Source organism: Sebastes fasciatus, chromosome 13 (genome assembly GCF_043250625.1).
Source record: "Sebastes fasciatus isolate fSebFas1 chromosome 13, fSebFas1.pri, whole genome shotgun sequence".
Classification (NCBI taxonomy): Eukaryota; Metazoa; Chordata; class Actinopteri; order Perciformes; family Sebastidae; genus Sebastes; species Sebastes fasciatus.
Window position 1 is genome coordinate 1,373,635 of NC_133807.1, and position 25,582 is coordinate 1,399,216.

A 25,582-nucleotide genomic window follows, 5' to 3' on the forward strand; every position below is an offset into this window, starting at 1 on the left:
AGAACCACAACTCTCACCCACTGCAGCTGCACTGAAAACCAGCTGGTGACGTCAACATGTAGAACTGTATGGAAGCCTAAAAAAGACTTGGGTTATGAGGTAGTAATTCAAGATGATGACTTAAAGGTCCAGTGTGTAGGATTTTGGGGGATCTATTTGCAGCAATGGAATATAATAATAACCATGTTTTCATTATAATCACCTGAAACAAAGAATGGTGTTTTGGCTACAATGAGCCCTTAATATCTCCATAGGGAGCGGGTCCCATAGATATAGATCGTAGCATATATACGTACGTAGTATATACGTAGCGTTGGACTTTGGATCAGGACTGGTCTGTAACCCTAAGTGAACGGGGAGCTGCCGTTTTTCTGGATAAAAAGCACTATAACGTTTACTTTTCTCAACCGATTTCAATGAGTCGTTTTATATTCAAGCGTTTATGATCTACGTGGAGTACTGTAGGTTAGATTCACCCCCACAAAAAAAAAATTTTTGGTGAAAAACGGGTCAGTTACGTTACGTTACTGCTTCCGGTTCTTGGATCACCGGCCGGTATGTCTGTTGATACGGTATTAAAAAAAGTCTCATAACACAATTTAAGTTACATCTTTACAAAACATTTGCTTGGTCATCAGATAAGAGCTAGCTAAAGTTTGTTATTGTTAGCTAATCCTCCACCAAAGCTAATGTTAGCTTATAGATCTTCATCAGATAAGAGCTAGCTAGCGTTTGTTATTGTTAGCTAATCCTCCACCAAAGCTAATATTAGCATAAAAATCTTCATGTCTAACATAATAATTTGTTTAAAACTTGAAATGTACAATATGCGTCTAATATTGCAAACAATAAAGCCGATGTCATGTCTGGTTTTGGAAAAATAACGTTTACGCTCAGCAAAAAGGAATTATTTTCCATAATGTTAAGCTTAATACTTATACAAACTCTTTATTGATGCACATTTTTCTCCCACAGTGCAATACAAAAAGGAGATGGAGGTGGTACTTGCATCTGCAAAAAAAATCAATAAAATGACTAAAGTGGTGAGACGGCTCCAGAAAGATCTTAAATAAAAAAACAAAAACAAAAAAATTAAATAACCAACCATTTTGCTTTTGTGTTGAATTATCAGACATAAAGTCTCAGTCTGATTTAGGCACTTTATCATTTCCTGATAATATAAAATGGCAAATTTGGGACGCAGCAAGTGACTAATGTAATTCTAATCTAAATAAAAGTAAATACAAATCTTAATTTAAATACACTTTTGACGTATCTCTCTGGCATTCCTACCATTGTTTTCCTTTTCCTGGCAGAAATGGCTTTCCATAAAAGAGAGCATTTCCACATTGGAATAATACATGTTTTATTAGAAAAATGTTTATACAAGACTGATATCCACAGTCACATCTCTGTACAAAACATAAAACCAGTATGTCCCAGTCCTCGAAGCCATCACTCATTCCACCAACGGATTAAAAAAAACAGTATTTGACAATCTAATCCCCCACCCCATGTTGTCAACACTTAGACCTGCAGTAGCTCTTCTGTGTGAAGTGATGACATATTGAGAAGAACAGAGGAGAGAATATAATCATATTCCTTAGCGGCCGTATGCAATGTACCAAAGTGACTACCCAGTTTAACAAGTTCAAGGATCCTGACATAAAGTTAACAAGAGAAAAGTCAGATCCATCAGGTCCCATTTAAAGGATCAGCCTAGGTTCCAGCAGGGAGTCCCACCGTTCTGTCACCTGAGGAAGGAAGTGAAGACGTTATTTTAACCAGGTGGTTATACACTAGAGAAAACATTCTTAATTCATATTGTATTCCATTGCTGCCAGTAGATCCACCTAAATCCTCCACCCTGGTCCTTTAAGAAGTACTGTTTAATAAAATAGTAGCTAACTTTCTAAGACTTACCCGAGAGCCTCTGGTCACTGCGTACTCCACGCTCTCCGAGCCATCTGGGTTCTGATAGACCAGGTCAAACTTACCAGGCTCAACAGGAGCTGAGGGAGAAGCAGTAAGTTATGAGGAGTCACAAATGCAATGAACACGTTGGAAAAGTCCATTATTTTTAAAATGAGGACGTCTTTTCCCTAACCTATAACAACCACGGTAGGCCTACGGTGATGCTAACACTACTTCTTTTGCTAGATGCTGGGCCGAGTTTTGGAAGGAAAACCAATCTTTTGAATATTTACTTTAACTTTGAATTAGGCATTTTAAAATATGATTAATATTGTGTCAGTGGTGAAATGATCCCTACCTTGACAGGTATTGAGTAGTTCCAGCTCAATCTGTTTGGTTGTTAGGTCAAAGGTCACAATCTTTCCCTCCTAAAATGTAGAGCAGCATGGTTGGTCAGCGGTGTGAACATTTACTGTAAGATTCATTATGACCATCATTTATCACTCACCTTATAGTCTGAGACCTCTGGTGTGTAGTTCTCAGTCAGCTCAAGTAACTGTACACACACACACACACACACACACACACACACTGAGTGATTTAATACCACTGCTGCTTTTCCTCTGTTGGTGGCAGAAGACAGTTCATGAATATGGTTGATTACTGCCTGTGACTGCATTAAATGTGAAAAGAATAATTCACATTGAAACAGCATTAGACCTTCTGGTAAGGCTGTAGGTAACGATTATTGCAGCACAGGTTTTTGTTTTTTTTGTGATCAAATTTTTATTGATTTTAAAGATATGCTTTGGAAAATATTAACAAAATTACATTATTTAAAACAAAACCTTAATTGATTTGTTTTTAATAAATAGTAATAGTACTACTACTAATAATAATTAATACATAATAATTCATATTTTCAGCATTGATTAAGACCCGGTCACACCAGGAAGCGGCACAGCAAAATACAAAAGTGTGATTTAAGAGGCGCTGGATACACGACATAACAGATATCATCAATACCAGTATATCACAAATATACTGTACATATACATGTGTATATAAAGCTGATTGTGATTGATAGAGATGTTGAACAAACGGGGGGAAGCTGTACGGTCTGGGATGGACTTTGGAACATTGGAAGCAGAGCTAACCAGGTTAGCATGTAGTCATGCAGATCCACTGGAATAAGAAGTCTAGAGGAGGCTTACCTTGAAGGCAATCTTCTGCCCCACCTGAGGGGGGGCGGCGAGCAGCGGCATAGAGCTGTAGTCCTGTTTGGGAGCTCCTTCTGCTCCGTTCTACACACAACAACCCAACAGATCATTAGATTATTATTAATACCTTTTCATACACAGTATTTCTTAATGGACCGGTAACAGTCACCATGGTTCCATGTATACAACAGATGGAACTGTAGTGCCAATAAGATTTCACATTTCAATAATGTAATTGTCTGTTTATTAAACCCCCCCCCCCGAACTGTGCTCGTCCAATCCCAGTTTAGCAATTGAACTACGCACACCTGTTGAGCTTTGGATTTCTCCACATGCTGGAGCGGTGTGCCTCAGGTTGTAATAGCCAACCCGTTCTCACTCCCAACTCCTCAAATACCGCCGACTGGGCAGCGCCCCTCGATGCACAGAGGTACCCTTTAGCAACAGTACGTGACGAACCGGGCTTTCAACTGACTCCAATGTAAACCCATCTCCATCCGCGGTGTTATTCGACGGTCAGAGCGGTGACGTAGTGTTAATAGTGTGAGTCAGTTCAGGGAGGGGGGGTGGATGGATGGGTCAAACAAACAAGACTTTGAACCATGAGACTGCTGTTCGTGTCCCGTGTGAAACTAAAAGGAACGTTGCCTTATTCTGTCACGTCAGTCTTTAGTCACGTGACTCGTTATCATCACGTGAGTCTCTAGTCAGTGAAGTTCACGTCAACCACGACCGTTTCCTGACCCTACCTCAGTGGTTGTGTTGCCTAAAATTAACTTCCTGTTAAAAACAGAAGTTTATTTTGAAAGGACATTATGCATGTAACAAACTCATATTGACACGCCGTCCCTGGTGCGTCTAAAAGTAACACTATAGGGGTTCCCCGTGCGTCGGTCTCCGATGACGCTGACCAAGCGGCGGTATGTGACGAGTTGGGAGGGAGAATGTGTTGCAGGAGCAATGTGGCGTCTTTTAAAATAATTAAACAATGTTTGTCTGCTTCAACGTAAGCCGCACACATTAGCATGTCTAGCTAAATAGCTTACTAAGACTTTCAATGATAAATCTGTCACCATTAACATTATAAACTGGGGAACTTTAACACGTGTAGCAACAGTAACTAAGAGGGGCGGGGCTTAGGGAACAGACTAGTCTCACTTTCACTGAATTCCTTTAATCCTGGACTATTTGTTCTTACATTAGACCCTCACAGTACCTCCATCCTGAGGAGACAGTTAAGCCGCATTCACACCAAAAGTGAAGTGAATTATCGCCTTTTTTTACTAGCGTGAGTTGGACCGCCGCTATCATTTGTGTTTATTCGCTCTAGACGCGCCAGAGAGGAGGAGGAGCTCGTCTCCATAGATACCAACAACATTTCTTCCATCGACCATGGAAGAAATAACCGCTGTTGCTGCTTTGTACATGTTGGTGAAGTCCCAGATATGTCAGAAAACCAAACGCCATCGCGTCTGGGTTCGTAGCATCACCCGGCGGCGAGCTGTATTCACATACTTTGCCAAATTTGCGTCTATTCGTCTCTTTGCATTGACTTTGGTAGTAATGGCGCAGCGCGAAAAGTTTGCTTGGTGAATGTACCGTTAGCGTGATAAATCAGTAAGGTTAAATAGTGAACTACGCAGGTATTGATGTGATAGTATGGTACAGGACAGACAGACCTGGAGGACGACTGACACGTTGCTCAGTGAGTCGGTGTGGCAGGACGGCTCCGTGGCTCCATTACAGCTCAACTCAGAGCTGTCGCTGTGCCCTCTGATGCCCCCTCGACCTCCACCCCGTCCCCTCTCTCCAGGTCCGCCACGCCTGCTCTCTCCTCGGCCGCCGCCGCCTCTCCAAGACCACTGACCACCCGTACCGAGGCCCGGCTGCTGCATCGGCCGTCGGATCACCAGCTTGATCTCCTCCTCGCTGTCTGAGTCACAAGGCGTCGCAGTTTTATCCTGAGGGGGCACCGCTACGCTGGCGGCCCGTTTCTGTGCACCGTTTGTGGGCTGCAGGGCAGGAGGAGCCTGCTGAGGGTTAGAGTCAGCTCTTCTTCTTCCTTTGGGGGTTGTGGAGGTGGTTCTCAGCAGGCTCTTTACAGCGGTGGACTCATCAGAGGAGCTCTCAGAAGAGGATGATGAAGGAGGCTGTGATTTTGTCTGGGTGGTGGTTGGAGGTGCCTTGGAAGCAGCAGCGGGGGTGGAGGAGGGCGTTCTGGATGCTGCTTTCTGGGCAGCTGGTTTTCTGGGAGCTTTATCCTCCTCACTGCTGCTGCTACTGGAGTCTGAGGAGAAGACACACGGGGGGGTTGCTGGTGCCACTGGGGGCTTCTTGGTGCTTTTAACTGGCTGGTCGGCACTAGCTGGGGGTTTTCTGGTAGAAGCAGCTGGTTTGGGGGTGACAGCTGCTTTGGGGGTGACAGCTGGTTTGGGGGTGACAGCTGGTTTGGGGGGGGCAGCTGGTTTTGGGGGGGCAGCTGGTTTCGGGGTGACAGTAGGGCCGTTTTCCTCGGCCTTCTTAATTTTCTTCTTCTTCTTCTTTACAGGAGACTTCTTGTTCCTCTCATCACCTGAAGCCTGCTTGGTATCCCTCTCCAGGAGCTCCTCGCTCTTTTTTTTCCTCTTTTTTTTCTTCCACTCCACGCTCTCTCCATTTTCCGCTGGCCCATCCTCCTCTGTGGGTCTCGGTCTCTTCCTGCAGGTTTCACTTGCTGTGTCTGGACAGCTGCTGAGGCCGTTCACCTGAGCCAGACAGTCCACCTTCACCCTGGTTACATTAACAGGAACATTTACAGAAATGTACTTTTGTGCCACCACAGATGAAAACATATCAATATCTACATTGACCATCAAAGTTTGTGACCTTCTTGACCTTGGAAGTAGTATTTGGCAAAGAAAAATCTTAACTTGAGGTCAACTTGCTAACCTTCTCCAGAGCTTTTAGAGCTTTACAGCAGCAGTAGGCAGATTGGAGCAAAAATGATAAAAAAAAGTTATTTATATAAAACGGTCACTATATCGTGACAGTAGTGTATGAGACAGGTAATCTGAAAAAATCATGTTCCTCTGTCTCCTCCGGTGTCCTCCGATGCTCCTAACGGCATCTGCAAGATTTCACAGACCGGAGGGAAACAACCAATCAGAGCTGATCTGGAATCTGCTGTCTCTGATCAGCTGTCAATCACTCACCAACTCAGATCAAACAGTCAAACTAGGCAGCGCTGATCAAATATGAATCAATATTCTGTTACTGTAATGCCTATTTCTCTCCTCAGATGTTCTCAGAAACATCTTGTAGTGAAAGTTTGGGACCCAGCAACCATGTTGAGATCTGTTGAGGAAATACCAAGCACCGCCCACCAGCCGGAGCACAGCCAATAGCAACACTCTCTCTCTGAAATGACCTGTGATTGGTCAAAGTCTCCCGTCAAGGCTAGATGTTCTAAAGCCTGAAAACAGAGACATGAGGAGGAGCAGAAGTCTAGTTTTCTCTCAGAACACTTGAATTACAATATGATGAAAGGTTATTATGGGATTTTAGCCCTATGATGCCAAAACATTCTGCCTACTGCGGCTTTAACCTGCTTACTGCAGCTTTAACCTGGCTGCTGCGGCTTAAACCCGCCTACCGCGGCTTTATCCCGACTACCGCGGCTTTAACCTGCCTACTGCGGCTTTAACCTGGCTACTGCATCTTTATCCGGCTACTGCAGCTTTAACCCGCCTACTGCAGCTGCGTTAGGCAGGTTAAAGCTGCAGTAGGCGGGTTAACCTTGCTCATGCAGCTTTAACCTGCCTACTGCAGCTTTATCCGGCTACTGCAGCTTTAACCCGCCTACTGCAGCAAGCAGGTTAAAGCTGCGTTAGGCGGGTTAAAGCAGCAGTAGGCAGGTTAAAGCTGCAGTAGCCAGGTTAAAGCTGCAATAGGCAGGTTAAAACTGCGGTAGGCAGGTTAAAGCTGCAGTAGGCGGGTTAACCTTGCTCATGCAGCTTTAACCTGGCTACTGCAGCTTTAACCTGGCATGGCTACTGCAGCTTTAACCCGGCTCTTGGGCGGAGGTCTCTGGCTGACGTAGAGAGGATGCTCCATGTTGGTGTTGGCCTGTTCCAGCTGATCTGAGACCTGCTCATCCTCACAGACCTACAGCCATGACCTCACGGTGCAGCTGATCTGAGACCTGCTCATCCTGACAGACCTACAGCCATAACCTCACGGTGCAGCTGATCTGAGACCTGCTCCACCTCACAGACCTACAGCCATGACCTCATGGTGCAGCCGGGTACATTATGACGAGAGAAGCACGCGCACCTGACGCTGTCGTTGTCTCGCACCACGTACACGCTCTCGGTGTGCAGCAGGTAGCAGTCGTCTATGAAGAGGCTGAGGATGCTCCTGCGGCTGAACCCGAACTTCTCTCTGATCACACTCTCCAGATCCGCCACCACGCGACACGTGTTCAGGTCCACGAGCAGCCAGCACTTCCGGGAGTCCACCACCGCGGGCGGCGGGTAGTCGAAGAGGACGCGCACGCGGATAGAGCTGTTACTGTGAGCAGCCATGACGGCTACAGAACCGGTACCACACCGAACCTCACTCCAAAACACCGCTCCGGCTCAACCGGAAACAGGAATAGTATTTCCCATCTGGATTTTCAGGATAAGAGTGTTAAATCCGTCCGTCCATAGGAACTCTGTTCACCCTGTGGAGAAGTTCATTAACACTATATTGATAAATTACAGCACACTTCAGTTACTGTATTGCCCCAAATTTATAAAAATCCTGATAGGCTATTAAAATGCCATATTCTGAAGTGCGGTGTATTATATATATTACATATGCATTATATTTATATTTGTTTGTAGTACATACATTTATAATAAGTACATATAATTATCTGAGATCAATAGTTTTAGATGACTAGGTATATTTTTGTCCTTTTATTTATTTTTATTTTGTCCTTTCGAGCCTTTATTTTGAAGGACTGGACTACTATTTAACCGGAAGTTTCGGGTCTCCCGCTCTGAAGCAGCCAACTCTTTCACAACACCGCCCTCTGGTGGCCTGGTTTCTACCAGACTCCAGACTAAAGAAGACTTCAGCACGCTGAGCGCAATGAATCACGGGAATTGTAGTTCATTAACGTCTTTTAGGAGGAAATCCTAAATGTTGTATTTTGTATTTTAACTGAGGCTTCTAACTAGTTCACTGTATTTATTGGTTTGAATTCATCTTTTATATCAAATATTTGACCCATTATTTCCCTTTCCGAACACGTTCAAGATCATTTGATGAGGATGACGTCACCGGTTAGCTGACCCAGGGTGGTGGTCATGATGTCATCTCTAGTAGCAATAAAGCGGAACCGAGCCGAACCGAGTCCAACTGCCGCTTGAACATGGGTCTGTTGGTGATACTGGCTGCTCTCCTCACATGGTTCTTCCTCTGGTGGGTGATAAGTGGTGCGATGTTCTAATTTTGGTAGTCTGTATATGTAGACCTTCTCTCAGACTACAGTCAGACACAAGGAGCCTTCACTCAGCTCAGGTACCGCTAGTTTAACGTGTGTGGACGGGTTTAACCTGGAGACTAGTTCACACTATTTATTGGTTTAAATCATCCTATATATCGGGGCTGATGACGTCACCGGTCAGCTGACCCAGGGTGGAGGTCATGTGATTTCTGGTAGCAATAAAGCCGAGCCGAGCCGAGCTGAGTCTGTCGAACTCCCGCTTCAACATGAGTGTGTTGGTGTTACTGGCTGTTATCGTCTCTACAGGTAACGTTCTGATAATTCTTATTCTTATACTTATGGTCTGTTTATATCTATACCTATATATGTGTAGATTTCTATCAGACTCCAGTCAGACAGATCGAGCCTTGACTTAGCTCAGGTAGCGTTGACTTCATGCTGTTAGTTTGATGTGTGGACGGGTTTAACCTTTGTAATGCTAGCAGTGGAGCTGAACACCGGGTTGTAACTAGCTGTAACTGAACCCCGTGCAGGGCTCTGCGGTCCGCTGGAGGGGAAAGAAGCCTGGAGCTACGTGGAGGTGAGGGACGGGGCCCACATGTTCTGGTGGCTCTACTACACTGACAGCCAGTCTGCAGACTACCAGGACCTGCCTCTGGTCATGTGGTTGCAGGTAGGACACCACTGGCTCCACTCATTCCCGCTGTTTCTGCATGGTTTATCTGATTTGTTTCCCCCTACCTCCCAGGTTTCCGTGCATTACAATAATCAGTTTGCAGATACTGACCTGTATGAGGCGGGTAACTCTCTGTATTCCTGTCAGGCAGCTTAAAGCGAACACTGATTCTACACTTCAACATCAGTTCCTTAGTCCTGGGGACTGAAAGCTGCTGTATTGTTAGTTTGAGGCAATAACCCTGATGACCTCTCAGCTGGGCTGGGAGACAACAACTCTTCTATATCAAAGCTTATGTTACAAACTGGGGGCTTGAGTTTGACCGACCAGGGAGGGGTCTAACTAGAGATGCTATTATTTTTTTGGGTGCCCATAACAGAGTCTTTTAATGTATCTCGGGTTCTGCTGCCTTGATTTCTTATTGTCTGTCACAAGATCCCACAACTCTGTGGAAACGTGATACTAAAACACTGACTGGAGTAGCTATAAGTCTGCAAGTTGATTTCCATTACATAGTTAGGGCTGTCAATCCATTAAAATATTTAATCATGCATTTTTTATCTGTTCTAAATGTACCTTAAAGGGAGATTTGTCAAGTATTTAATACTCTTATCAACATGGGAGTGGAGAAATGATGCTTTATGTAAATATATGTATATATTTATTATGTTAAATCAATTAACACAAAACAATGACACAGGTACTGCATTTAGCATAAAAAATATGCTCCAATCATAACATGGCAAACTGCAGCCCAACAGGCAACAACAGCTGTCAGTGTGCCAGTGTGCTGACTTGACTATGACTTGCCCCAAACTGCATGTGATTATCATAAAGTGGGCATGTCTGTAAAGGAGAGACTCGTGGGTACCCATAGAACCCATTTACATTCACTGATCTGGAGGTCAGAGGTCAAGGGACCCCTTTGAAAATGGACATGACTGTTTTTCCTTGCCAAAATTTAGCACATAATAACCTTTCAGCATATTGTAATTCAAGTGTTCTGAGAGAAAACTAGGCTGTTCATTCAACAGAGACAGCTGTCAATCACTCACCAACTCTGGTCAAACTAGGCAGCGTTGATCAAATATGAATCAATATTCTGTTACGTTAATGCCTATTTCTCTCCTCACATGTTCTCAGAATCATCTTGTAGTGTACTGTTAAGCTGTAAAATGAGAAAGTTTGTGACCTGGCAGCCATGTTGAGATCTGTTGAGGAAATACCAAGCACCGCCCAACAGCCAGAGCACACTGTGAAATCCTGCAGAAGCCATTAGGAGCACCGGAGAACGCAGAGGAACATGATGTTTTTCAGATTACCTGTCTCATGCACTACTGTAAAGATATAGTGACCATTTTATGAAAATAACTTTTTAAATCATACTTGCTCCAATCTACCTACTGCTGCTTTAAATGGATGTGACTTTTGCTGTGATAAATATCCTCTCTGCTGTTTAATGTTGGAGCATGATGAGGAAGTTTGCCCATGTGTCCTCAGGGTGGACCAGGAGGATCAGGAAGTGGCTTTGGGAACTTTGAGGAGATTGGACCGTTGAACAGGAACCTAGAACCCAGGAAGACGAGCTGGGTAAGAAGGTCGCGTTTAATGTTTTAAAGAGGACATGCTGCTCATTTCCAAGGTCATACTTGTATTTTAGATTTCTACTAGAATGTTTTTTTCATGCTTTAATGTTTAAAAAACACATTATTATTCTCATCCTGTCTGTCTGAATATACCTGTATTCATCTCTCATTGTCAGTATCATAAACGGGTGTTTGTCACAGAGATTATTTTCTGCAATAATCCAAAACTAAATGGAACAATCCCATTGGCTGTTAGTGGAGGGAACCAGGGAGATGATCACTTCCTGTTAGTGGAGGTTAACCAGGATGATGATCACTTCCTGTTAGTGGAGGTTAACCAGGGAGATGATCACTTCCTGTTAGTGGAGGTTAACCAGGGAGATGATCACTTCCTGTTAGTGGAGGTTAACCAGGGAGATGATCACTTCCTGTTAGTGGAGGTTAACCAGGGAGATGATCACTTCCTGTTAGTGGAGGTTAACCAGGGAGATGATCACTTCCTGTTAGTGGAGGGAATCAGGGAGATGATCACTTCCTGTTGGACTACAACAATACGTCATCCCTGCAGCACTCTATTCTAATGAGCTGCATGTGACATAGGAAGGGGAGCCAGATCTGATTGGCTGGTTGAATCAGATGTTTTCTGATCTAGACAGCCCCAAGGCCTATGAAAAGGAGGTGTGGTCACGGGCGGACATGGGTCTTGGGGTACGGGGTGTAACACATGCGCAGTTTAACAGAAGCTGCGGTCGTGCGTTGCGATTGGCTCAATTTCGGCAAGAGCAGGCGGGATTTTACTGCGCATGTGTTATACCCCCGGAGATATGACCCGTGACCCAGCCTCCTTTTTATATAGGCCTTGGACAACTCCAGATACCCAGATGGATGTAAACAAGCACTGAAAAAGGGAGTTTTTCATGACATGGCCTCTTTTAAAGTAATGGGCCTTTTGTTGGAGCAGCTGTTTGGTGATCAGGAAAACTGCTTTGGAGCACTGCAGAGCTGAAACATGTTGTACAGCTGTGACTGTGATTCAAATCAGTAGAGTCATTTCCTGCGTTGTGTGTTGCAATCCTTCCAGTTGTTGCTAGACTGGATGTCTGGAGGGATGCCTCCTATCCCCTCACCAACAGGCTATCCTAACCATAGATAGATCATAGATAATAAATAATAAATTCTATCAACTTACTTTATGGTTTTATGGTGAGCAGTTTTTATAATACACTTCTTCTTTATCCTTACAACCAGGGGAGAGACCATGAGGATCGGGAGTACCTTTATTACAATAGAATACTCCCGCTGCCTGGCGACTCCTTTTAAACTACTCACTCATTTTATTTAATTTTTTTTATCCCTTTATCTTATATATTTTTTTAAGGTTTTATTATATTCATCTCACTTATTTTATGTGTTTTTTTCTAATCTTATTTCTTGCTTGGGATTTTAACCATTTTACTCTGGTTTTAATCAAGTAACACTTTTAAAGGGCCCCACAAACCCATAAATCCCCTTGTGCTCCTCGGTGCACCCAGTTAGGATGCAGCGCCCCTGTCCTATCCTAACTCTAACCATCCCTACTAGCATGAACTATACCTTTTGTGTGTGTGTGTGTTGGCTCTTCCAGGTGCAAGCAGCCAGTGTGTTGTTTGTAGACAACCCTGTGGGTACTGGCTTCAGCTACACTGACCGGCCAGACAGCTATGCTACCAATGTGGCCACGGTGGCCTCTGACATGCTGGTGCTGCTCCAACACTTCTTTACAGAGCGGTCAGAGTTCCAGGTACGTCACCTGAGCTTCATATTCTAATGTTACTCTACAAAGAAACGCTGGTCCCAAAGAACACGTTGGCTCTGCTTCATTCTATCATTATCTGGTCTAACACACTTCAAAGTGAAAACACTCAGAAGAGTTTGCATGCTCCAAACATGCTGATCAAAATTACCACTTTTTGGAGTTCGGTCTATCTGACTTAAATAGGACCATAATTTACTAAATGAACATCATGCTGTATTGAAGAAGACTTGAAACTAGAGATTGAGACCATAAACTCATGTTTACAATGTTTACTGAGGGAATAAATCCAGAGAGAAGTAGACTCATTTTCTATCGGACGTCTATAGAACCAGAGGAGTCGCCCCCTGCTGGCTGCTAGAGAGGATGCAGGTTTAAGGCTCTTCAGTTTGCCTTCACGTCTCATAACCAGAGTTGCACACTGAATCTGAACAACAAACCTAGTTTTTAAAAGTGAATACAGCATTTGATAGTAAATGGTAAAATTCAGGACTAGAGCAGACTTGTAGTTACCAAAATGACCGTTTGTATATCAATGACTCACCCCGTGTTGCCTCGAATTCTTGAAGAAAACTGTTCTCTCACGCCTCCACAGTGAACGGAGAATCTAAGAACAGAGATTAGTCATGATGAATTGAAGTAAATGGGGGGGCCGCGTTTAAATACAGCAAATTTATACCAAGCCATCCATTTTGACAACTGGTGCAGTATAATCCAAGTCTCATTGATCCAGTCGGATGCTCACTGCGTCCCAAACATATCTTCACTACAACCTGACCATTTAAAACACTTCTGCATAAACTGTTCCACGCTTCCACAGGCGCGCTTCTCATCTGTGCGAGTACCATCTATGCAGAAGTGTTTTAAATAGTAAGATTTTAGGGAAGATGCTCCCTTATTTGACTCACCGTGGAGGCATGTGAGAAACACAAAGTGTTCTTCAGGAGTTCAAGGTAACACAGGATGAGGAAAGTGAAACACAAATGGTCAATTTTGGGTGAAGTATTCCTTAAATATCCATGTTCTTCTATTCATACTGCATCTTCTTAATGCTAGTCTTCAGTGTGATGAGCTTGGCTCTTTATTCTTCTATGTTTATTCAGAGCATCCCCTTCTACATCTTCTCTGAGTCGTATGGAGGGAAGATGGCAGCCGCTATCTCCTTAGAACTCACCAAGGTGAGTTCACAGCACAATGGGACTTTCCAACATCCCTTCAGCTCATGTGAGCTCACTGATGGTGGAAAGTCCCCATGTCAAACCACAGTCACATGATGGATGAGTAGGCAAACACAACCTGACTCAAAGAACAGTGTAGTAATAAACTCTAATGTTCTGCTTTCTAGAAGTGGAGTAGTTTTTAGATGTGTCTTTAAAGGAAGATGGAATTACTTGCTTGTGTTTCCTCTAGTATAACTCCAGTCAACAGGAGTTGGTCTGTAAGGACGGTATGGACGTCAGTATGGTATGGACGTAGGGCTCTAGACATTTCTTACTGTAGAACAGGGGCCAGGGACCCTTTAACTGGGAGAACATTTTCGAAGGACCTCCTCATAATCATAACACTGATTAAGCATAATGTGTATTATTATTATTATTTGTACTCTTAGATGCCATTGGAACTATTTGTATTCCAAAACTTTTCAACCCAAATACTTCCGACCTGTTTGATAGTGATAAACAGAAACACATTTCAATTTGAATCATATTAATATCACTTTGTTTTGCTCTGATATTCTGGGTGCTTCTCCCATTTCTGATTGTAATCTGGTATGGGAGTTCATAGCTAAAGACGGTGGTGTTTAATTTGTGTCTCTGTCTGTCCAGGCCATAGCAGAAGGGACAGTGAAATGCAACTTTGCTGGCGTGGCTCTCGGGGACTCTTGGATTTCCCCACTAGGTCAGTATCAGTCAGTCCTGCACCACAACCTTTGGACATGGGCCACAAAAACAACCCCACTGGAATGCTGCACATCTAGATATTGGAACAGCAAAATACCATTTACATTACACAGTGGCAAGAAATGCGTATGTCTACAGAGCGTCAGCACAAGTTAAATGTCCTTCAGCTCTCCATAGTCTCAGTTGAAATCCTTCCTGCTGAACCAGTTACTCAGATTTCTTCAGTGGTTTTGTCCATAAAGGGGAAATGAGTGCTGCTTTTTCCTAAGGAATGGGAAGTCGTCAAACCATGCATGCTTGTATCGGTTCTCATTTAAAACCAGAACAGCCTGTGGGAATTGGTGACACATTGCACACTATAGTTGTTGTACATACACTACGGTGTAGACTTCACAGCAGATTTCTGTCTGTAAAATGTACTGTGACAATCAAAAGAGGTCAACTTAAAGAGGACCTATTGTGCCTTTCCCCTTTCCTTTAGTGTCTTCGAAAGTTGTTTGTGTTAAAGGCCTGCAAAGCAAAAACGATACAAGCATGAACCTGGGAATGAGCCGAATAGGTCCCCTTTAAGAAAAATATGCCAGAGAACACCACACAGTAACATTAACCTCAGGAAGGTAAGGACTTGTGTTCTGAGCTTTGTATTTGTGCTGAATGTCCCAGACAACGCCAACAATAATAAATATGTTAGACTACGCTCAAAAAGGTGTGTGATATTCGCCCAGAGCAAAAGGAAAATTAAAACGACACATTTTTAAAGGGAGTTTGGTGAATTACTCAGCAGGAGTTTATTGTGGTTCTTACTTATAATAGTCAATCAATAGGAAGAAAGTTAAATACATGATCAGAGCTCTATAAAAGGGTCATATACATACATACATACATACACATATATATATATATACACACACACACACACACACACACAAAGTATATAGGGTTCATTGGCGAAATGACAGACTTGTGCTTCCTCCACAGACTCGGTCATGACCTGGGGACCGTACCTCTACACTACTGTAAGTAAGCAGCCATAGGCATTAAAATGTAAATGTGTGGTGAAGCTGTTCTGTTGAGCTTCCATCTGACCGCGGCTCCTTTGCTGTGCAGTCGTTGCTGGATGATTTCGGCCTGGCGGACGTCAGCAGTGCGGCGGAGGCGGTTAAGCGAGCTGTGGAGCAGCAGCAGTTCCAGAAGGCCACAGAGCTGTGGTCCGTGTTGGAGACGGTGGTGGAGCAGGTCGGTACCACACCGGAGGATCCACAGCACTGGTTCATGCTGTCCCAGTCACTTTGTCATATGCAGGGAGCTATTTCCAGTGTACATCCCTAATTACCAAGGACTGGTCATGATACTGTAGAAGCTCCTGATGTTTAGCGCACATTCTCAAATAGTGGCTGGGGCTTTGATTTCTGTCTACTTATTTGGGACAGGCTTATTATAAAGACGGGCCTTTATTTCTAATTTCCCCTGTTTCTAAGTGTGTATATCATATTTAAGGAAGAAGCCCACCTTCATTTACTGTTGATGCAAAGTGTTGAGTGTCACAGGCAATAACTGGACATCACCTGATGTTAAAAGAACCGTTTTGGGAAATGTGTTTGCTTTCCTGCCAGGTGTTGGATGAGAAGATCGAACCCCTCACATCTATACAGTCAGCAGCCGGTTAGTTTAGTTAAGCTTAGCACATCGCTGACGGAGAGATTGCACTGAGGGAAATGGCGAGCCTCAGCCTGTTCCCAACGCCTCCTTTTTACACTTAATAAACCAACAGGATCTAAAGTTTTAATCTGTGAGCTTTAGAGGGCTGGTTGGAGGATTCTGTTACTTGTGTTATTGTGATTCTGTTAGCTTGTGCTAAGCTGAGTTTAGCACAAGCTAAGCTTAGTTTACCATCTCCTGGCTTCAGCGTCAAAAGTTTATTATAAAAAAAAATGTCCCCAAAATGTCAAACTGCCACTTTAGGATTATTTTTATTTGCGCTGAATATTGAACATTTTAACAATCTGTTGCAGCTTGAGATGAATTACAGAAGAGTGTGTGTGTGTGTGTACTGTTGTAGGAAAACACAACGGAGCATAAGCATGCGAATGACTTCTGACCATAGAATGTGAAATAGATTTCATGATGTTTTTGATATCGACAGATTGCTCTAAAAGTCATTTTCTCCATATTACATGCGTATGGTTTCCGTGCTGCGTACAGTGTGCATGCAGGGATCATGTGGTTTGATGAGGTCTTCTCTTCATGTCAGAACACCAATGGAGTGAACTTCTACAACATCCTCACCCAGGAGCCGGATGAGAGACGCAGCGCGGTAGCCGGAGAAGACTTCATCTGTAAGACGCTGTGATGAGTGACTGGGTTTGGTGATGAAACGGTTCCCTGCATGAGTAGGGTTAGGTTAAGATTAACCCTAAGGTTAGGGTTAACCCTAAATTAACCCTGGTTCACTGCATGAGTCTAAATGTGAAAAGCTTTACGCTCATTTGTCCACTGTGTTCCATTTCCACCAGCTCTGCAGACACGCCGCCATATTCGACCCCTCCACAGCCAATCACTGAGCGAGCTGATGAACGGACCAATCAGGAAGAAGCTGGGCATCATCCCCCAGAATGTCACCTGGGGAGGTACTGTATCTCCACCGTGGACTTTGTCCCTAGAAATTAATTTTTCCTCGTCCTCTTTCGATGGTTGTCCCTGTCCTGTCTGTGTCCAGGCCAGGCAGAATACGTCTTCAGCTACATGGCCGGAGACTTTATGAGGCCTGTGGTGGACGTAGTGGACCAGCTGCTGACCGCTGGCGTCAACGTCACCATCTACAATGGACAGCTGGATCTCATAGTGGACACCATGGGTAACTTCATCTGTGTCCTACCTTCTGTTCAGCTCCAGCAGCAAGGGTGTAAACCCACCCACATATTTAACTCCTTTACTTCCTGTCACAGGTCAGGAGCTGTGGGTGAAGAGGCTGAATTGGGAGGGCCTACCTGGGTTTAACAAGCTGAGGTGGACCCCCCTGGATGACCCCACCTCCCCGGGCGTTACTGGAGCTTTCTGCAAGACGTATAAGAACTTTTCCTTCTATTGGATCCTCAAAGCCGGTCACATGGTAAGACGCTGGCTGACAGGATGTAGAGTCCTGGTATTCAGCCGGTTAGACTATTATCAGGTCATTAAATCAGTGGTCATCAGCCTCATAGATGTGGGCCAGTAGGGGCCTGCTGCACCCACTAGTAGGTTTTTATCATCGATTCACATAGACGATCACAGAAAGAAGGACTAAAACAAGACCGTAACCGTAGTAATTATGAGAGAGTGAGACCCTAACGCTAATTAGAGTTTTAGGTTTCACTTTGACTGAAGTGTAGATATTTTAAGCCAAAACAAAACTTTGTCCCTAAACTTAACTAAGGGGTTTTGTTGCCTGAACCTAAAGAAGCTGTTTGTTTGGGTGATGTTTCATTAACTTTCACATGTTAGAAGGTGTTTCTTTTAAGTTTTGTTTTCACTTTTACAATGTAGTAGGTGTAGCAGGGCCCTACTGACCCACATCTATGAGGCTGACAACGCACATTTAATGAGCTGATAACTGTTGAATCGGTGCTGTATTTGTGTATATACATCACAATGGGCTCTATCTTACACCCGGCGCACAGCACAACCGTCAATGTTGGGCCTACCTCCAAGAGGCTTTTTTGTGCGTCTCCACATGTTACATCCGTCTGCCAAATTTCATAGATTGAAGCACAGGTGGTTATACCTGCTGGGCATTTCTGCCTGTCACACCTCCGACGGTGCCATTGGGCCAGCTGCAGGGTCGTCAGCCGGGAGCCACCCTTCACTGATGTTTCGCTCCATTAATCCCGGAACATCTCAAGGTGGTGGAGCAGCGACAGGGACGTCTCCCTGCCGCCCCCTGCAGCCAGCCTTAGGACCCTCCTTTTCCCCACGCCTTGTCCTTTCTACGAAGCCAGAGCCAGAAGCTCCCTTGCTCAGCCTCCTCCGCAAGTTCTTTGAGCGCCTTTCTAAGCTTGGAGCCTGTGATCCCCAGGGACCTCAGTAGCCGCTGCGTGGATGTTCCAGCATAGCCTTTGCACCCGACTTCTACTGGACGGGTGACCGCCCTCCATCCTGCTTGAGTGCACTCAGCTGCCAGCTCTGAGTACTTTTCCTTCTTTCTCTCAAAGGCAGCCTCTATCCCCTCTTCCCATGGGACAGTCAGCTCCGCCATGATAACTGTCCTTGTAGGGGTGGACCAGAGCACAATATCTGGCCGAAGGGATGTTGGTGTTATTTCATGCGGGAACTTTAACTGCCGGTCAAGGTCAGCTCTCATATTCCACTCGCCTCCAAGACACAGGAGAGACCGCCCCCTTGCACTGCTGCTCTGGCCTTTGCCCCCTTGCCGAACAAACTGGATCAGCCGCTGAGATTTTGCTGGGCTGGCCTTGTTTACCTCCAGCCTGCGTGTCTCCAGGATTTCGGCTAGCTTCCCTGTCGTGGCGCCATCTGTACCGGCCCTGCGCTAGCGCTGCCTTGCATCCAGAGAGGATGTGCCGCAAGGTGGGGTCTTTGGAGTTGCAGAGTTGGCAGGTCTCCTCTGTGCCATACCAGAGGTGAAGATTCCGGGGACTGGGAAGGGTGTCATATGTGGCCCTGATCAGGAAACTCAGCCTTGCTTGGGGCATCTTCCACATGTCTGCCCACGTGATAGTTCGGTTTATCACCGCCTCCCAGGTTGTCCATCTGCCTTGCTGTTGTTGGCTGACAGCTCTGATTTTGTAGCCCTCTTCTTCAATCTTTGTGACTTCGGAGATCACAAGATCTTTCCTTTCCTTCTTCGATGCTTTGGACCACATCTTGGGTGCTGGTCCCCACCCAAACCCAGCCCTGCCTTGCTGCAGCTGCCTGACAATCTCCTGGTGTTTTAGGCGATTGATGGCCTGGTCGACTGCCTGAGTTACATCCCACTTGCGTCCTGTTCGAATTTGGACCTTGGTGTTTTGGACAGACGGGTCAGGTGAGTCTCTCAGCTCGAAGACAAGTCTCACCTTCTCCTGTTTGTAGCCTAGATTGATGGATTTCAGTGGGAGCTTCAGGGTGGTTCTCCCAAGCAGTGCAGTGTTGGTAAGACATCGAGGAAGGCCCAGCCATTTGCGGATGTAATTGTTGGCTTTTCCGTCCAACTTCAAAACAGTTGTTGAGGTGATGTCACACAACTTTAGGGGCCACATCAGACGTTGGTATAGGGTGAACTGGTAACACCAGACCTTGAATTTCCCTGGCAGGGGACTTTGGTCGATCTTGCTCAGGCCATTCGTGAGCTGAGCTAATGCAGAGGCAGCCATGTGCTTATTGGACAGGTTGGCTGTGTAAAGCCTTCCAAGGCTTCGCACAGGTTGTTCCGCCAACAGTGGGATCTTCTCGCCATCGACTGAGAAGGTGATGTTATCGTTCCGGGCTCCTTTCCGGATTGAGAGGCTGCGGGACTTAGCAGGTTTTATCTTCATCCGGGCCCATGATAAGAGCTCCTCAAGCCTTTTCAGGAGTCTGGCAGTGCACGCTGCTGTCTGGAGGAGGGTGGTAACGTCATGCATGTAGCTCCGTAAAGCCTGGAGTCGCAGACCCGTTTGGGATCTGACTCCTCGGACCATCTGTCTGCCCCCAATCAGGATGATCTCAAATGCTGCTGTGAAAAGGATGGGAGAGATGGAACAACCCATTGCTATCCCTTTCTCCAGCTGGTGCCAACCCGTTGAGATCTCCTGGGTTGTGTAGCAGACGCGGAAGTTGTTGAAATAGCTTGTTACTAGGCTCTGGATGCAAGATGGGATGTGGAAGAAGTTGAGAGCGAAATTGATGAGCTGGTGGGGAACGGAACCATAAGCGTTTGCAAGATCCAGCCAAACCACGTGGAGGTCTGATTTACTCCGCTTCGCTGTCTGGATCTGTTCCCAGATCATAGCAGAGTGCTCCACGCAGCCAGGAAACCCTGGGATGCCTGCCTTCTGACAGCTGGTATCGATGTAGTTGTTTGCCAGAAGGTAGCTGGTCATGCGCTTTGCCATCACCGAGAAGAAGATCTTCCCTTCCACATTCAGCAGCGCAATACCTCTAAATTGGCTGATGTTGTGGGAGTCTTTTCCTTTTGGGATGAAGGTGGTGATCGCTCTGCTCCATGCTGGAGGGATGGATTGATTCTTCCAGGCAATTCCCATCAGTCTCCACAAGAGCTTCAGGATCATGGGACAGCTCTTATATACCCTATAGGGTACTCCGTTTAGTCCTGGTGCTGATGCTGCTCTCGCTCGTTCTACCACTTGCTGGACTTCGGACCATCTGGGGGGAGTGGTGTCAAACTGGGAGGAGGGCTCGGGTGGGAGGGGTACGTGACCTGGGGATCCGAGGGGGTTTTCCTTTTGGCTATCACTGAGCTGGTCTTTGATGTATTCCTCCAGTTCCTGCTCGGTAGTCTGCAGTTTCCCTGTTTTCTTCTCCTCCAGCAAGCCTCGGGCATACTTGAAAGGGTCACGGAAGAAGCTCGCCCTTGCTTTCTCCTTGCGGCTTCTACGTTTCCTGATCCTCTCAGCTCGCCTCAGGTGGTTGAGTCTGGTTCTAATCTGGTTCCACAGGTCCTGCAAGCCCTCTTTCTCCTCGTTCTCGGCTCTTCTCCATGCTTTCCGCAATAGCCGCCGCTCCTTTACCAGCTGGAGGATTTCTCTCTCCCGTCTCCCAGTCTGCCTGGGGACGATCCTCCTCTGTGGCATCTCTCCAAATCTACCCGTGCCTTCTTCGTAGATGATATGGGCAAAGATGTTCAGTTTGGATGTTGTGCTGCCTCGTAGTGTGTTCTGAAGGGTGATGTGTATGCTCTCATCGAAGCTTCTCCATGCCTCCTTATCGCTGGCTTTTGGCCACTTGACCTTGGGTTTCCGGGCTGGTTTCTCAGAAGTCTCTATTGTGGGTTCTCTCCTTCGTGTCTCGCTCTGATGCTCCTGCTCGGGGCCATGCTGGTGTTGTTGCAAAGCCTGCTGGGAAGGCTGAAGTTGCTCTCTCTCACCAGCTGCAATGGTAGGATCAATAGCACTGTGGTGCTCAACCTGGCTATGATTCCTCCTTGTCTGACCTGCTTGCGTAGTGCAAGTTTGCATCTGGATGCTGCCGCCGCATCTTGCCTTCCCCTGGTGGATTCGCAGGCCCCGGTAGGTTGTTACTTTGGACCACCCGCAGCCACATTTTCTGAGGATCCTTTGATCGTTCGTCGTTGTCGTTCCGGTCGTTACCATGTTATCTGTCCTGGTTGGTCCATCTTCCATCCCGCCTCTCGGTGGACCGCCGGGCTGTTTTTTCCTTATTCTGCTTGTAGTTTGTTTGGGAGTTCCTGTAACATGAGCTACAAGGGCGTGTGAAGAAGGGTAACTAGCCCCTCCACCCCTGGTGCATGTAGGTGAAACTGTAGCAAGGGGCTTGATTCTTCCAACTTTCTAAGGGGCGCCAGCAAGCCATTTTTCAGTACCCAAGCCCGAGACCCTTAAAATACCATCCTTGCCTTTCCACAGTGCTTTCTTGCATAGATTATTGGCAATTTTGACCCCTGCTTCGGCCTTGGGATGTCTTGGTGTAGAGGTGATGTGTTCGAACTCCCAGTCCACAGCAAATTGGTGGAACTGAGCACAAGCACACTGGGGTCCGTTGTATGAGATGATCCTGTCAAGTTGATCATATCAAGCAAATTGAGCCTTACATCGTTTTATTGACGTCTCTGTGCTGAGATCTGGCAGGACATCCATCTCCCAGAAGTCCAAACAGTTAGTGATCAATTCAATTATGGTGTACGGTCTAAGACCTGCTCTATATTATAAAGCGTCTTGAGATAACTTCTGTTGTGATTTGACGCTATACAAAAATAAATTGAATTGCCGGTTTCATACTGACATAGTTGTCATTTTCAGGTCCAGCGGCCACGTTGTGTAAGTAGCAGATGTATTTGCGCCCATCTGTGCACCCTTGGACGTGTTGGTCTTTAAATGAGGTGTGGTCAGGCGCTTTGGTGGTAAATGCTATCTTGAGGCAGCAGAAAGTGATTGACCAACAGAAACCTGGTCTCAAGTCTGGTGCAGTATTTTCCTATTTAAAGGGTCCATTATTCATAAAGTATGATGTGTCTACAGGCAGGTTGACAACACGCGTACACTCTGCTGGTTACACACAGGGACGCAGCAGCAGCTCCTCCTCAGTTAAACACAGTGTCTGCGCAAGAACAATGTTTTTATTCATGTTCAGGAGAACACTAAATTCAGGCGACAGGTGACCATTCAGAATATTATGAAGTAAGACTCTCAGGCAGCACGCTCTCAGCGCTCCGTGGCGTGACCGCCGTGACCGCCGTGACCAGAGAGGTCAGTGGCGTGACTACACGCCTCTGTGCTCAAAGTTTGCAGGCCCTCTCCCCGTAAACGGCTGCGTTTTGAGGCTGGTGAATCCGTGCGTTACACACCGCCTCTCCGGCAGCGCCCGGCTGTACGCCCGTACGTAATGCATCTTCGGAGGATTCCGCTCAGCCGGTCCGAGCCCCCCGGTGGTTGCATCAGCAAGTGATGGTTTTCATTATTTATCAATACATGTTTATCATATTTAGCCTCGTGCTTATCATTTAATGAATTTAACCTGCACCGGTTCAATAGGTTAAGCGTGCATGTGCTCAGATGGAGTTGTTGATGGGACAGAGGATTGGGAGATGACGGAGGGAGAGGGTCCGCCAGCCAAGCATCACGTACATCTGCTCGCTTACTTTCACTTCACACATGTCCAGATCCGTTTCCTCATCAGAAAACGTCTCTCTTCTCCAATCTGACCAATCGTCCTTTTAAACAGCGATGCGCCCGGTGCAGGAACACCTGGCTTTGAAAGGGAATGGGAACACACAAAACACACCTATGATTATTTAAGAGACTAAATACAACCCCTTTGCGTCTTACTTTGTGCCCAGATTGTGTGTCGATTAACTAGCAGTAGAGGAGTAGGACACGCCCTTAATTCACCCACGCTATGCACTTTAGACCATGCACTATAGATGGTTTAAATAGGGCCGTGTGTGTGTGCGTGCGTGTGTGTGTGTGTGTGTGTGAAAGAAGGTAACCTAGCAACAGTAAAGATTTTAAAAAGTGGACGGTATGTTTGTGTTGACCCAGATCCCCTCAGACCAGGGACCGATGGCCTTACAGATGATGAGGATGATCACCCAGCAAGGTTGATCCAGCGCCCACGCTGACGCCAGCTGGGATGGCTTTGACAATCACAATCATCTAATGACCTTTTTTTTTATAGTCCACTCTCTGCTAAACCAAATGAAGAATCTCCGTGCTCTCAGATTATAACGATGCTAACCTGTTCAGCTTTCAGCCACAACTGCAATAAAGACAATTTTCTGTTTTGTAAATGCTGCTGTGTCTTCTCTGGTATCAATCTGTCACTATTCTCTCAACATATCTGAGAAGAGCTGTTCTCCAAATCCAACTGAAGTTTTGTTTTTACTTCACTCTGGAAAACTTCTCATTTCGTCATTTTTCGCCTCCTCGTCTCCTCGCTCCTCGATCCTCCGGCTGTGACCCGGAAATCGATCTCAGTCCTCCATCTTGAAGGACGTCCCAATTCATAAAATGCGCAGCGAGGATCGAGGAGCGAGGAGCGAGGAGGCTTGCTGGAGGAGCTATGAGCGAGGATGCACCAGTGTATCCTCCAGTGTTTCCTACACGGAAGTTTATCACCGACCAACACGCCCCCTTATTGGATATCAGATATTGATTGGACGCTGCGCCGATCAGACTGATCAGATACATCAACATCACTGCAGTTTTATACCGGAGCGAAGACAGATCACAGATTAACAGTTTTATAGTTTAGTTGTCTTCTGATTCACCATCTAGTTATAATTTGTGTTAACTGTAGGTGTGAACAGCAAACGGACCGTGTTGATGGTGAAGTGTTCCAGCAGCAGACGGACCTGCAGGATCTCTGCTTCACACACCGTCACTGAAGGAGTCTGACACTGAGAGGGGTTTATAAAAGCTGACAACGAACAGACTTAAAATAACTTTCTTCATTTATTAGAAAGAGTTTTCTTTTGATGATGTTATTTCCCCCATTAACTTTTATTATGGATACAGTTAAAGTCAGAGAGAGAAGGAGAGTCTCTCTTTTACACCTTTAACATCATTTATCCTCATTTCCATTCAGTCACATGAGGCTGATAATTCCTGAACGTCGGGTTTGATATGAGTTACCATTTCACTTTTCCCTGAAACATTCAGCCTAATACATAACTTCTACTGTCAGAATATCAATAACTACAGATGCTAATAATGAATAAATAATATAAAGATATTGATCCAGTAGAGATGGTTCCTGGTCCTCTAAGCAGGACTCAGTCCACAGTAGAAATACAGACTGCAGCTGTTATTCATGTGCAGGTGTTTGTTAAACAGAGAGAAAACACTGCTGCTCTGATAACTCTGTTTCTTTATTAGTATTAGATCAGTTCAGACATAAACAGCTGTTAGAGCTGACTGACAGCTGATCCAGATGTGATCAGCTGCTGCTGTCATCAGAAACGGACGTCGCTTCACGTGACGCTTCAGAGGAAACGACGTCTCATATCTCTAAAAACATATTTCCTCGTTTCCTCTCTCCTCGAGTCGTTTCCTTGCCTCCTCCGCTCGCGTCTCCCGTGGGCGGGACTAAGACGCGAGGAGAGGAGTCAAGCCGTATAAAAGCACTAATGGGAAAGACCCCAGGTATAATGTTTGGTATGTTAGCATTGCTAACATCCAGGTATAATGTTTGGTATGTTAGCATGCTAACATTCGGTTCTCGGCAGTAAACACAAAGTACAGCTGAGGCTGATGGGAATGTCATTAGTTCTGCAGGTATTTGGTTTCAAACCAAAGTACAGAGTGCTCCAGGGATGACGTATTTCTGTAGCCCAACCAAGGCCTATGGAAAGGAGGTTGGGACACGGGTG

General features: G+C 45.6%; 2 protein-coding genes and 1 long non-coding RNA gene across 3 annotated transcripts; 2 read left to right on the forward strand and 1 right to left on the reverse strand.

Moving 5' to 3' along the window:
- Positions 1 to 1,349: 1,349 nt before the first annotated feature.
- Positions 1,350 to 8,051, reverse strand: coil (coilin p80). Its single transcript, XM_074654990.1, has 7 exons — positions 7,446 to 8,051; positions 4,814 to 5,903; positions 3,129 to 3,218; positions 2,423 to 2,470; positions 2,273 to 2,342; positions 1,924 to 2,012; positions 1,350 to 1,754 (listed from the first exon to the last, which is right to left on the reverse strand). The coding sequence occupies exons 1-7, from the start codon at positions 7,694 to 7,696 to the stop codon at positions 1,707 to 1,709; spliced, it is 1,686 nt and encodes a 561-aa protein (XP_074511091.1). The 5' UTR covers positions 7,697 to 8,051; the 3' UTR covers positions 1,350 to 1,706.
- A 404-nt stretch (positions 8,052 to 8,455) lies between these two features.
- scpep1 (serine carboxypeptidase 1) lies at positions 8,456 to 24,001 on the forward strand. Its single transcript, XM_074655001.1, has 13 exons — positions 8,456 to 8,913; positions 9,141 to 9,280; positions 10,784 to 10,873; positions 12,494 to 12,649; positions 13,765 to 13,839; positions 14,488 to 14,560; positions 15,541 to 15,578; positions 15,670 to 15,798; positions 16,814 to 16,898; positions 17,076 to 17,189; positions 17,279 to 17,416; positions 17,508 to 17,671; positions 23,754 to 24,001. Exons 1-13 carry the CDS (start codon positions 8,874 to 8,876, stop codon positions 23,814 to 23,816), a joined length of 1,305 nt encoding a protein of 434 aa, XP_074511102.1. The 5' UTR covers positions 8,456 to 8,873; the 3' UTR covers positions 23,817 to 24,001.
- LOC141779966 (uncharacterized) lies at positions 17,678 to 23,677 on the forward strand. Its single transcript, XR_012596491.1, has 2 exons — positions 17,678 to 18,063; positions 20,390 to 23,677. It is a non-coding gene; the product is annotated as an uncharacterized LOC141779966 (long non-coding RNA).
- Positions 24,002 to 25,582: the final 1,581 nt, after the last annotated feature.

Coding starts and splice junctions, on each gene's coding strand:
- coil (XM_074654990.1), bottom strand. CDS start 7,696: ATGGCTGCTCACAGTAACAGCTCTATCCGCGTGCGCGTCCTCTTCGAC. Junction 2,471..3,128: donor GGCAGAAGATTGCCTTCAAG/GTAAGCCTCCTC, acceptor GTGTGTGTACAG/TTACTTGAGCTGACTGAGAA. Junction 1,755..1,923: donor CAGTGACCAGAGGCTCTCGG/GTAAGTCTTAGA, acceptor TTCCTTCCTCAG/GTGACAGAACGGTGGGACTC.
- scpep1 (XM_074655001.1), top strand. CDS start 8,874: ATGAGTGTGTTGGTGTTACTGGCTGTTATCGTCTCTACAG. Junction 14,561..15,540: donor CTCTTGGATTTCCCCACTAG/GTCAGTATCAGT, acceptor CTTCCTCCACAG/ACTCGGTCATGACCTGGGGA. Junction 17,672..23,753: donor TCCTCAAAGCCGGTCACATG/GTAAGACGCTGG, acceptor GTGTTGACCCAG/ATCCCCTCAGACCAGGGACC.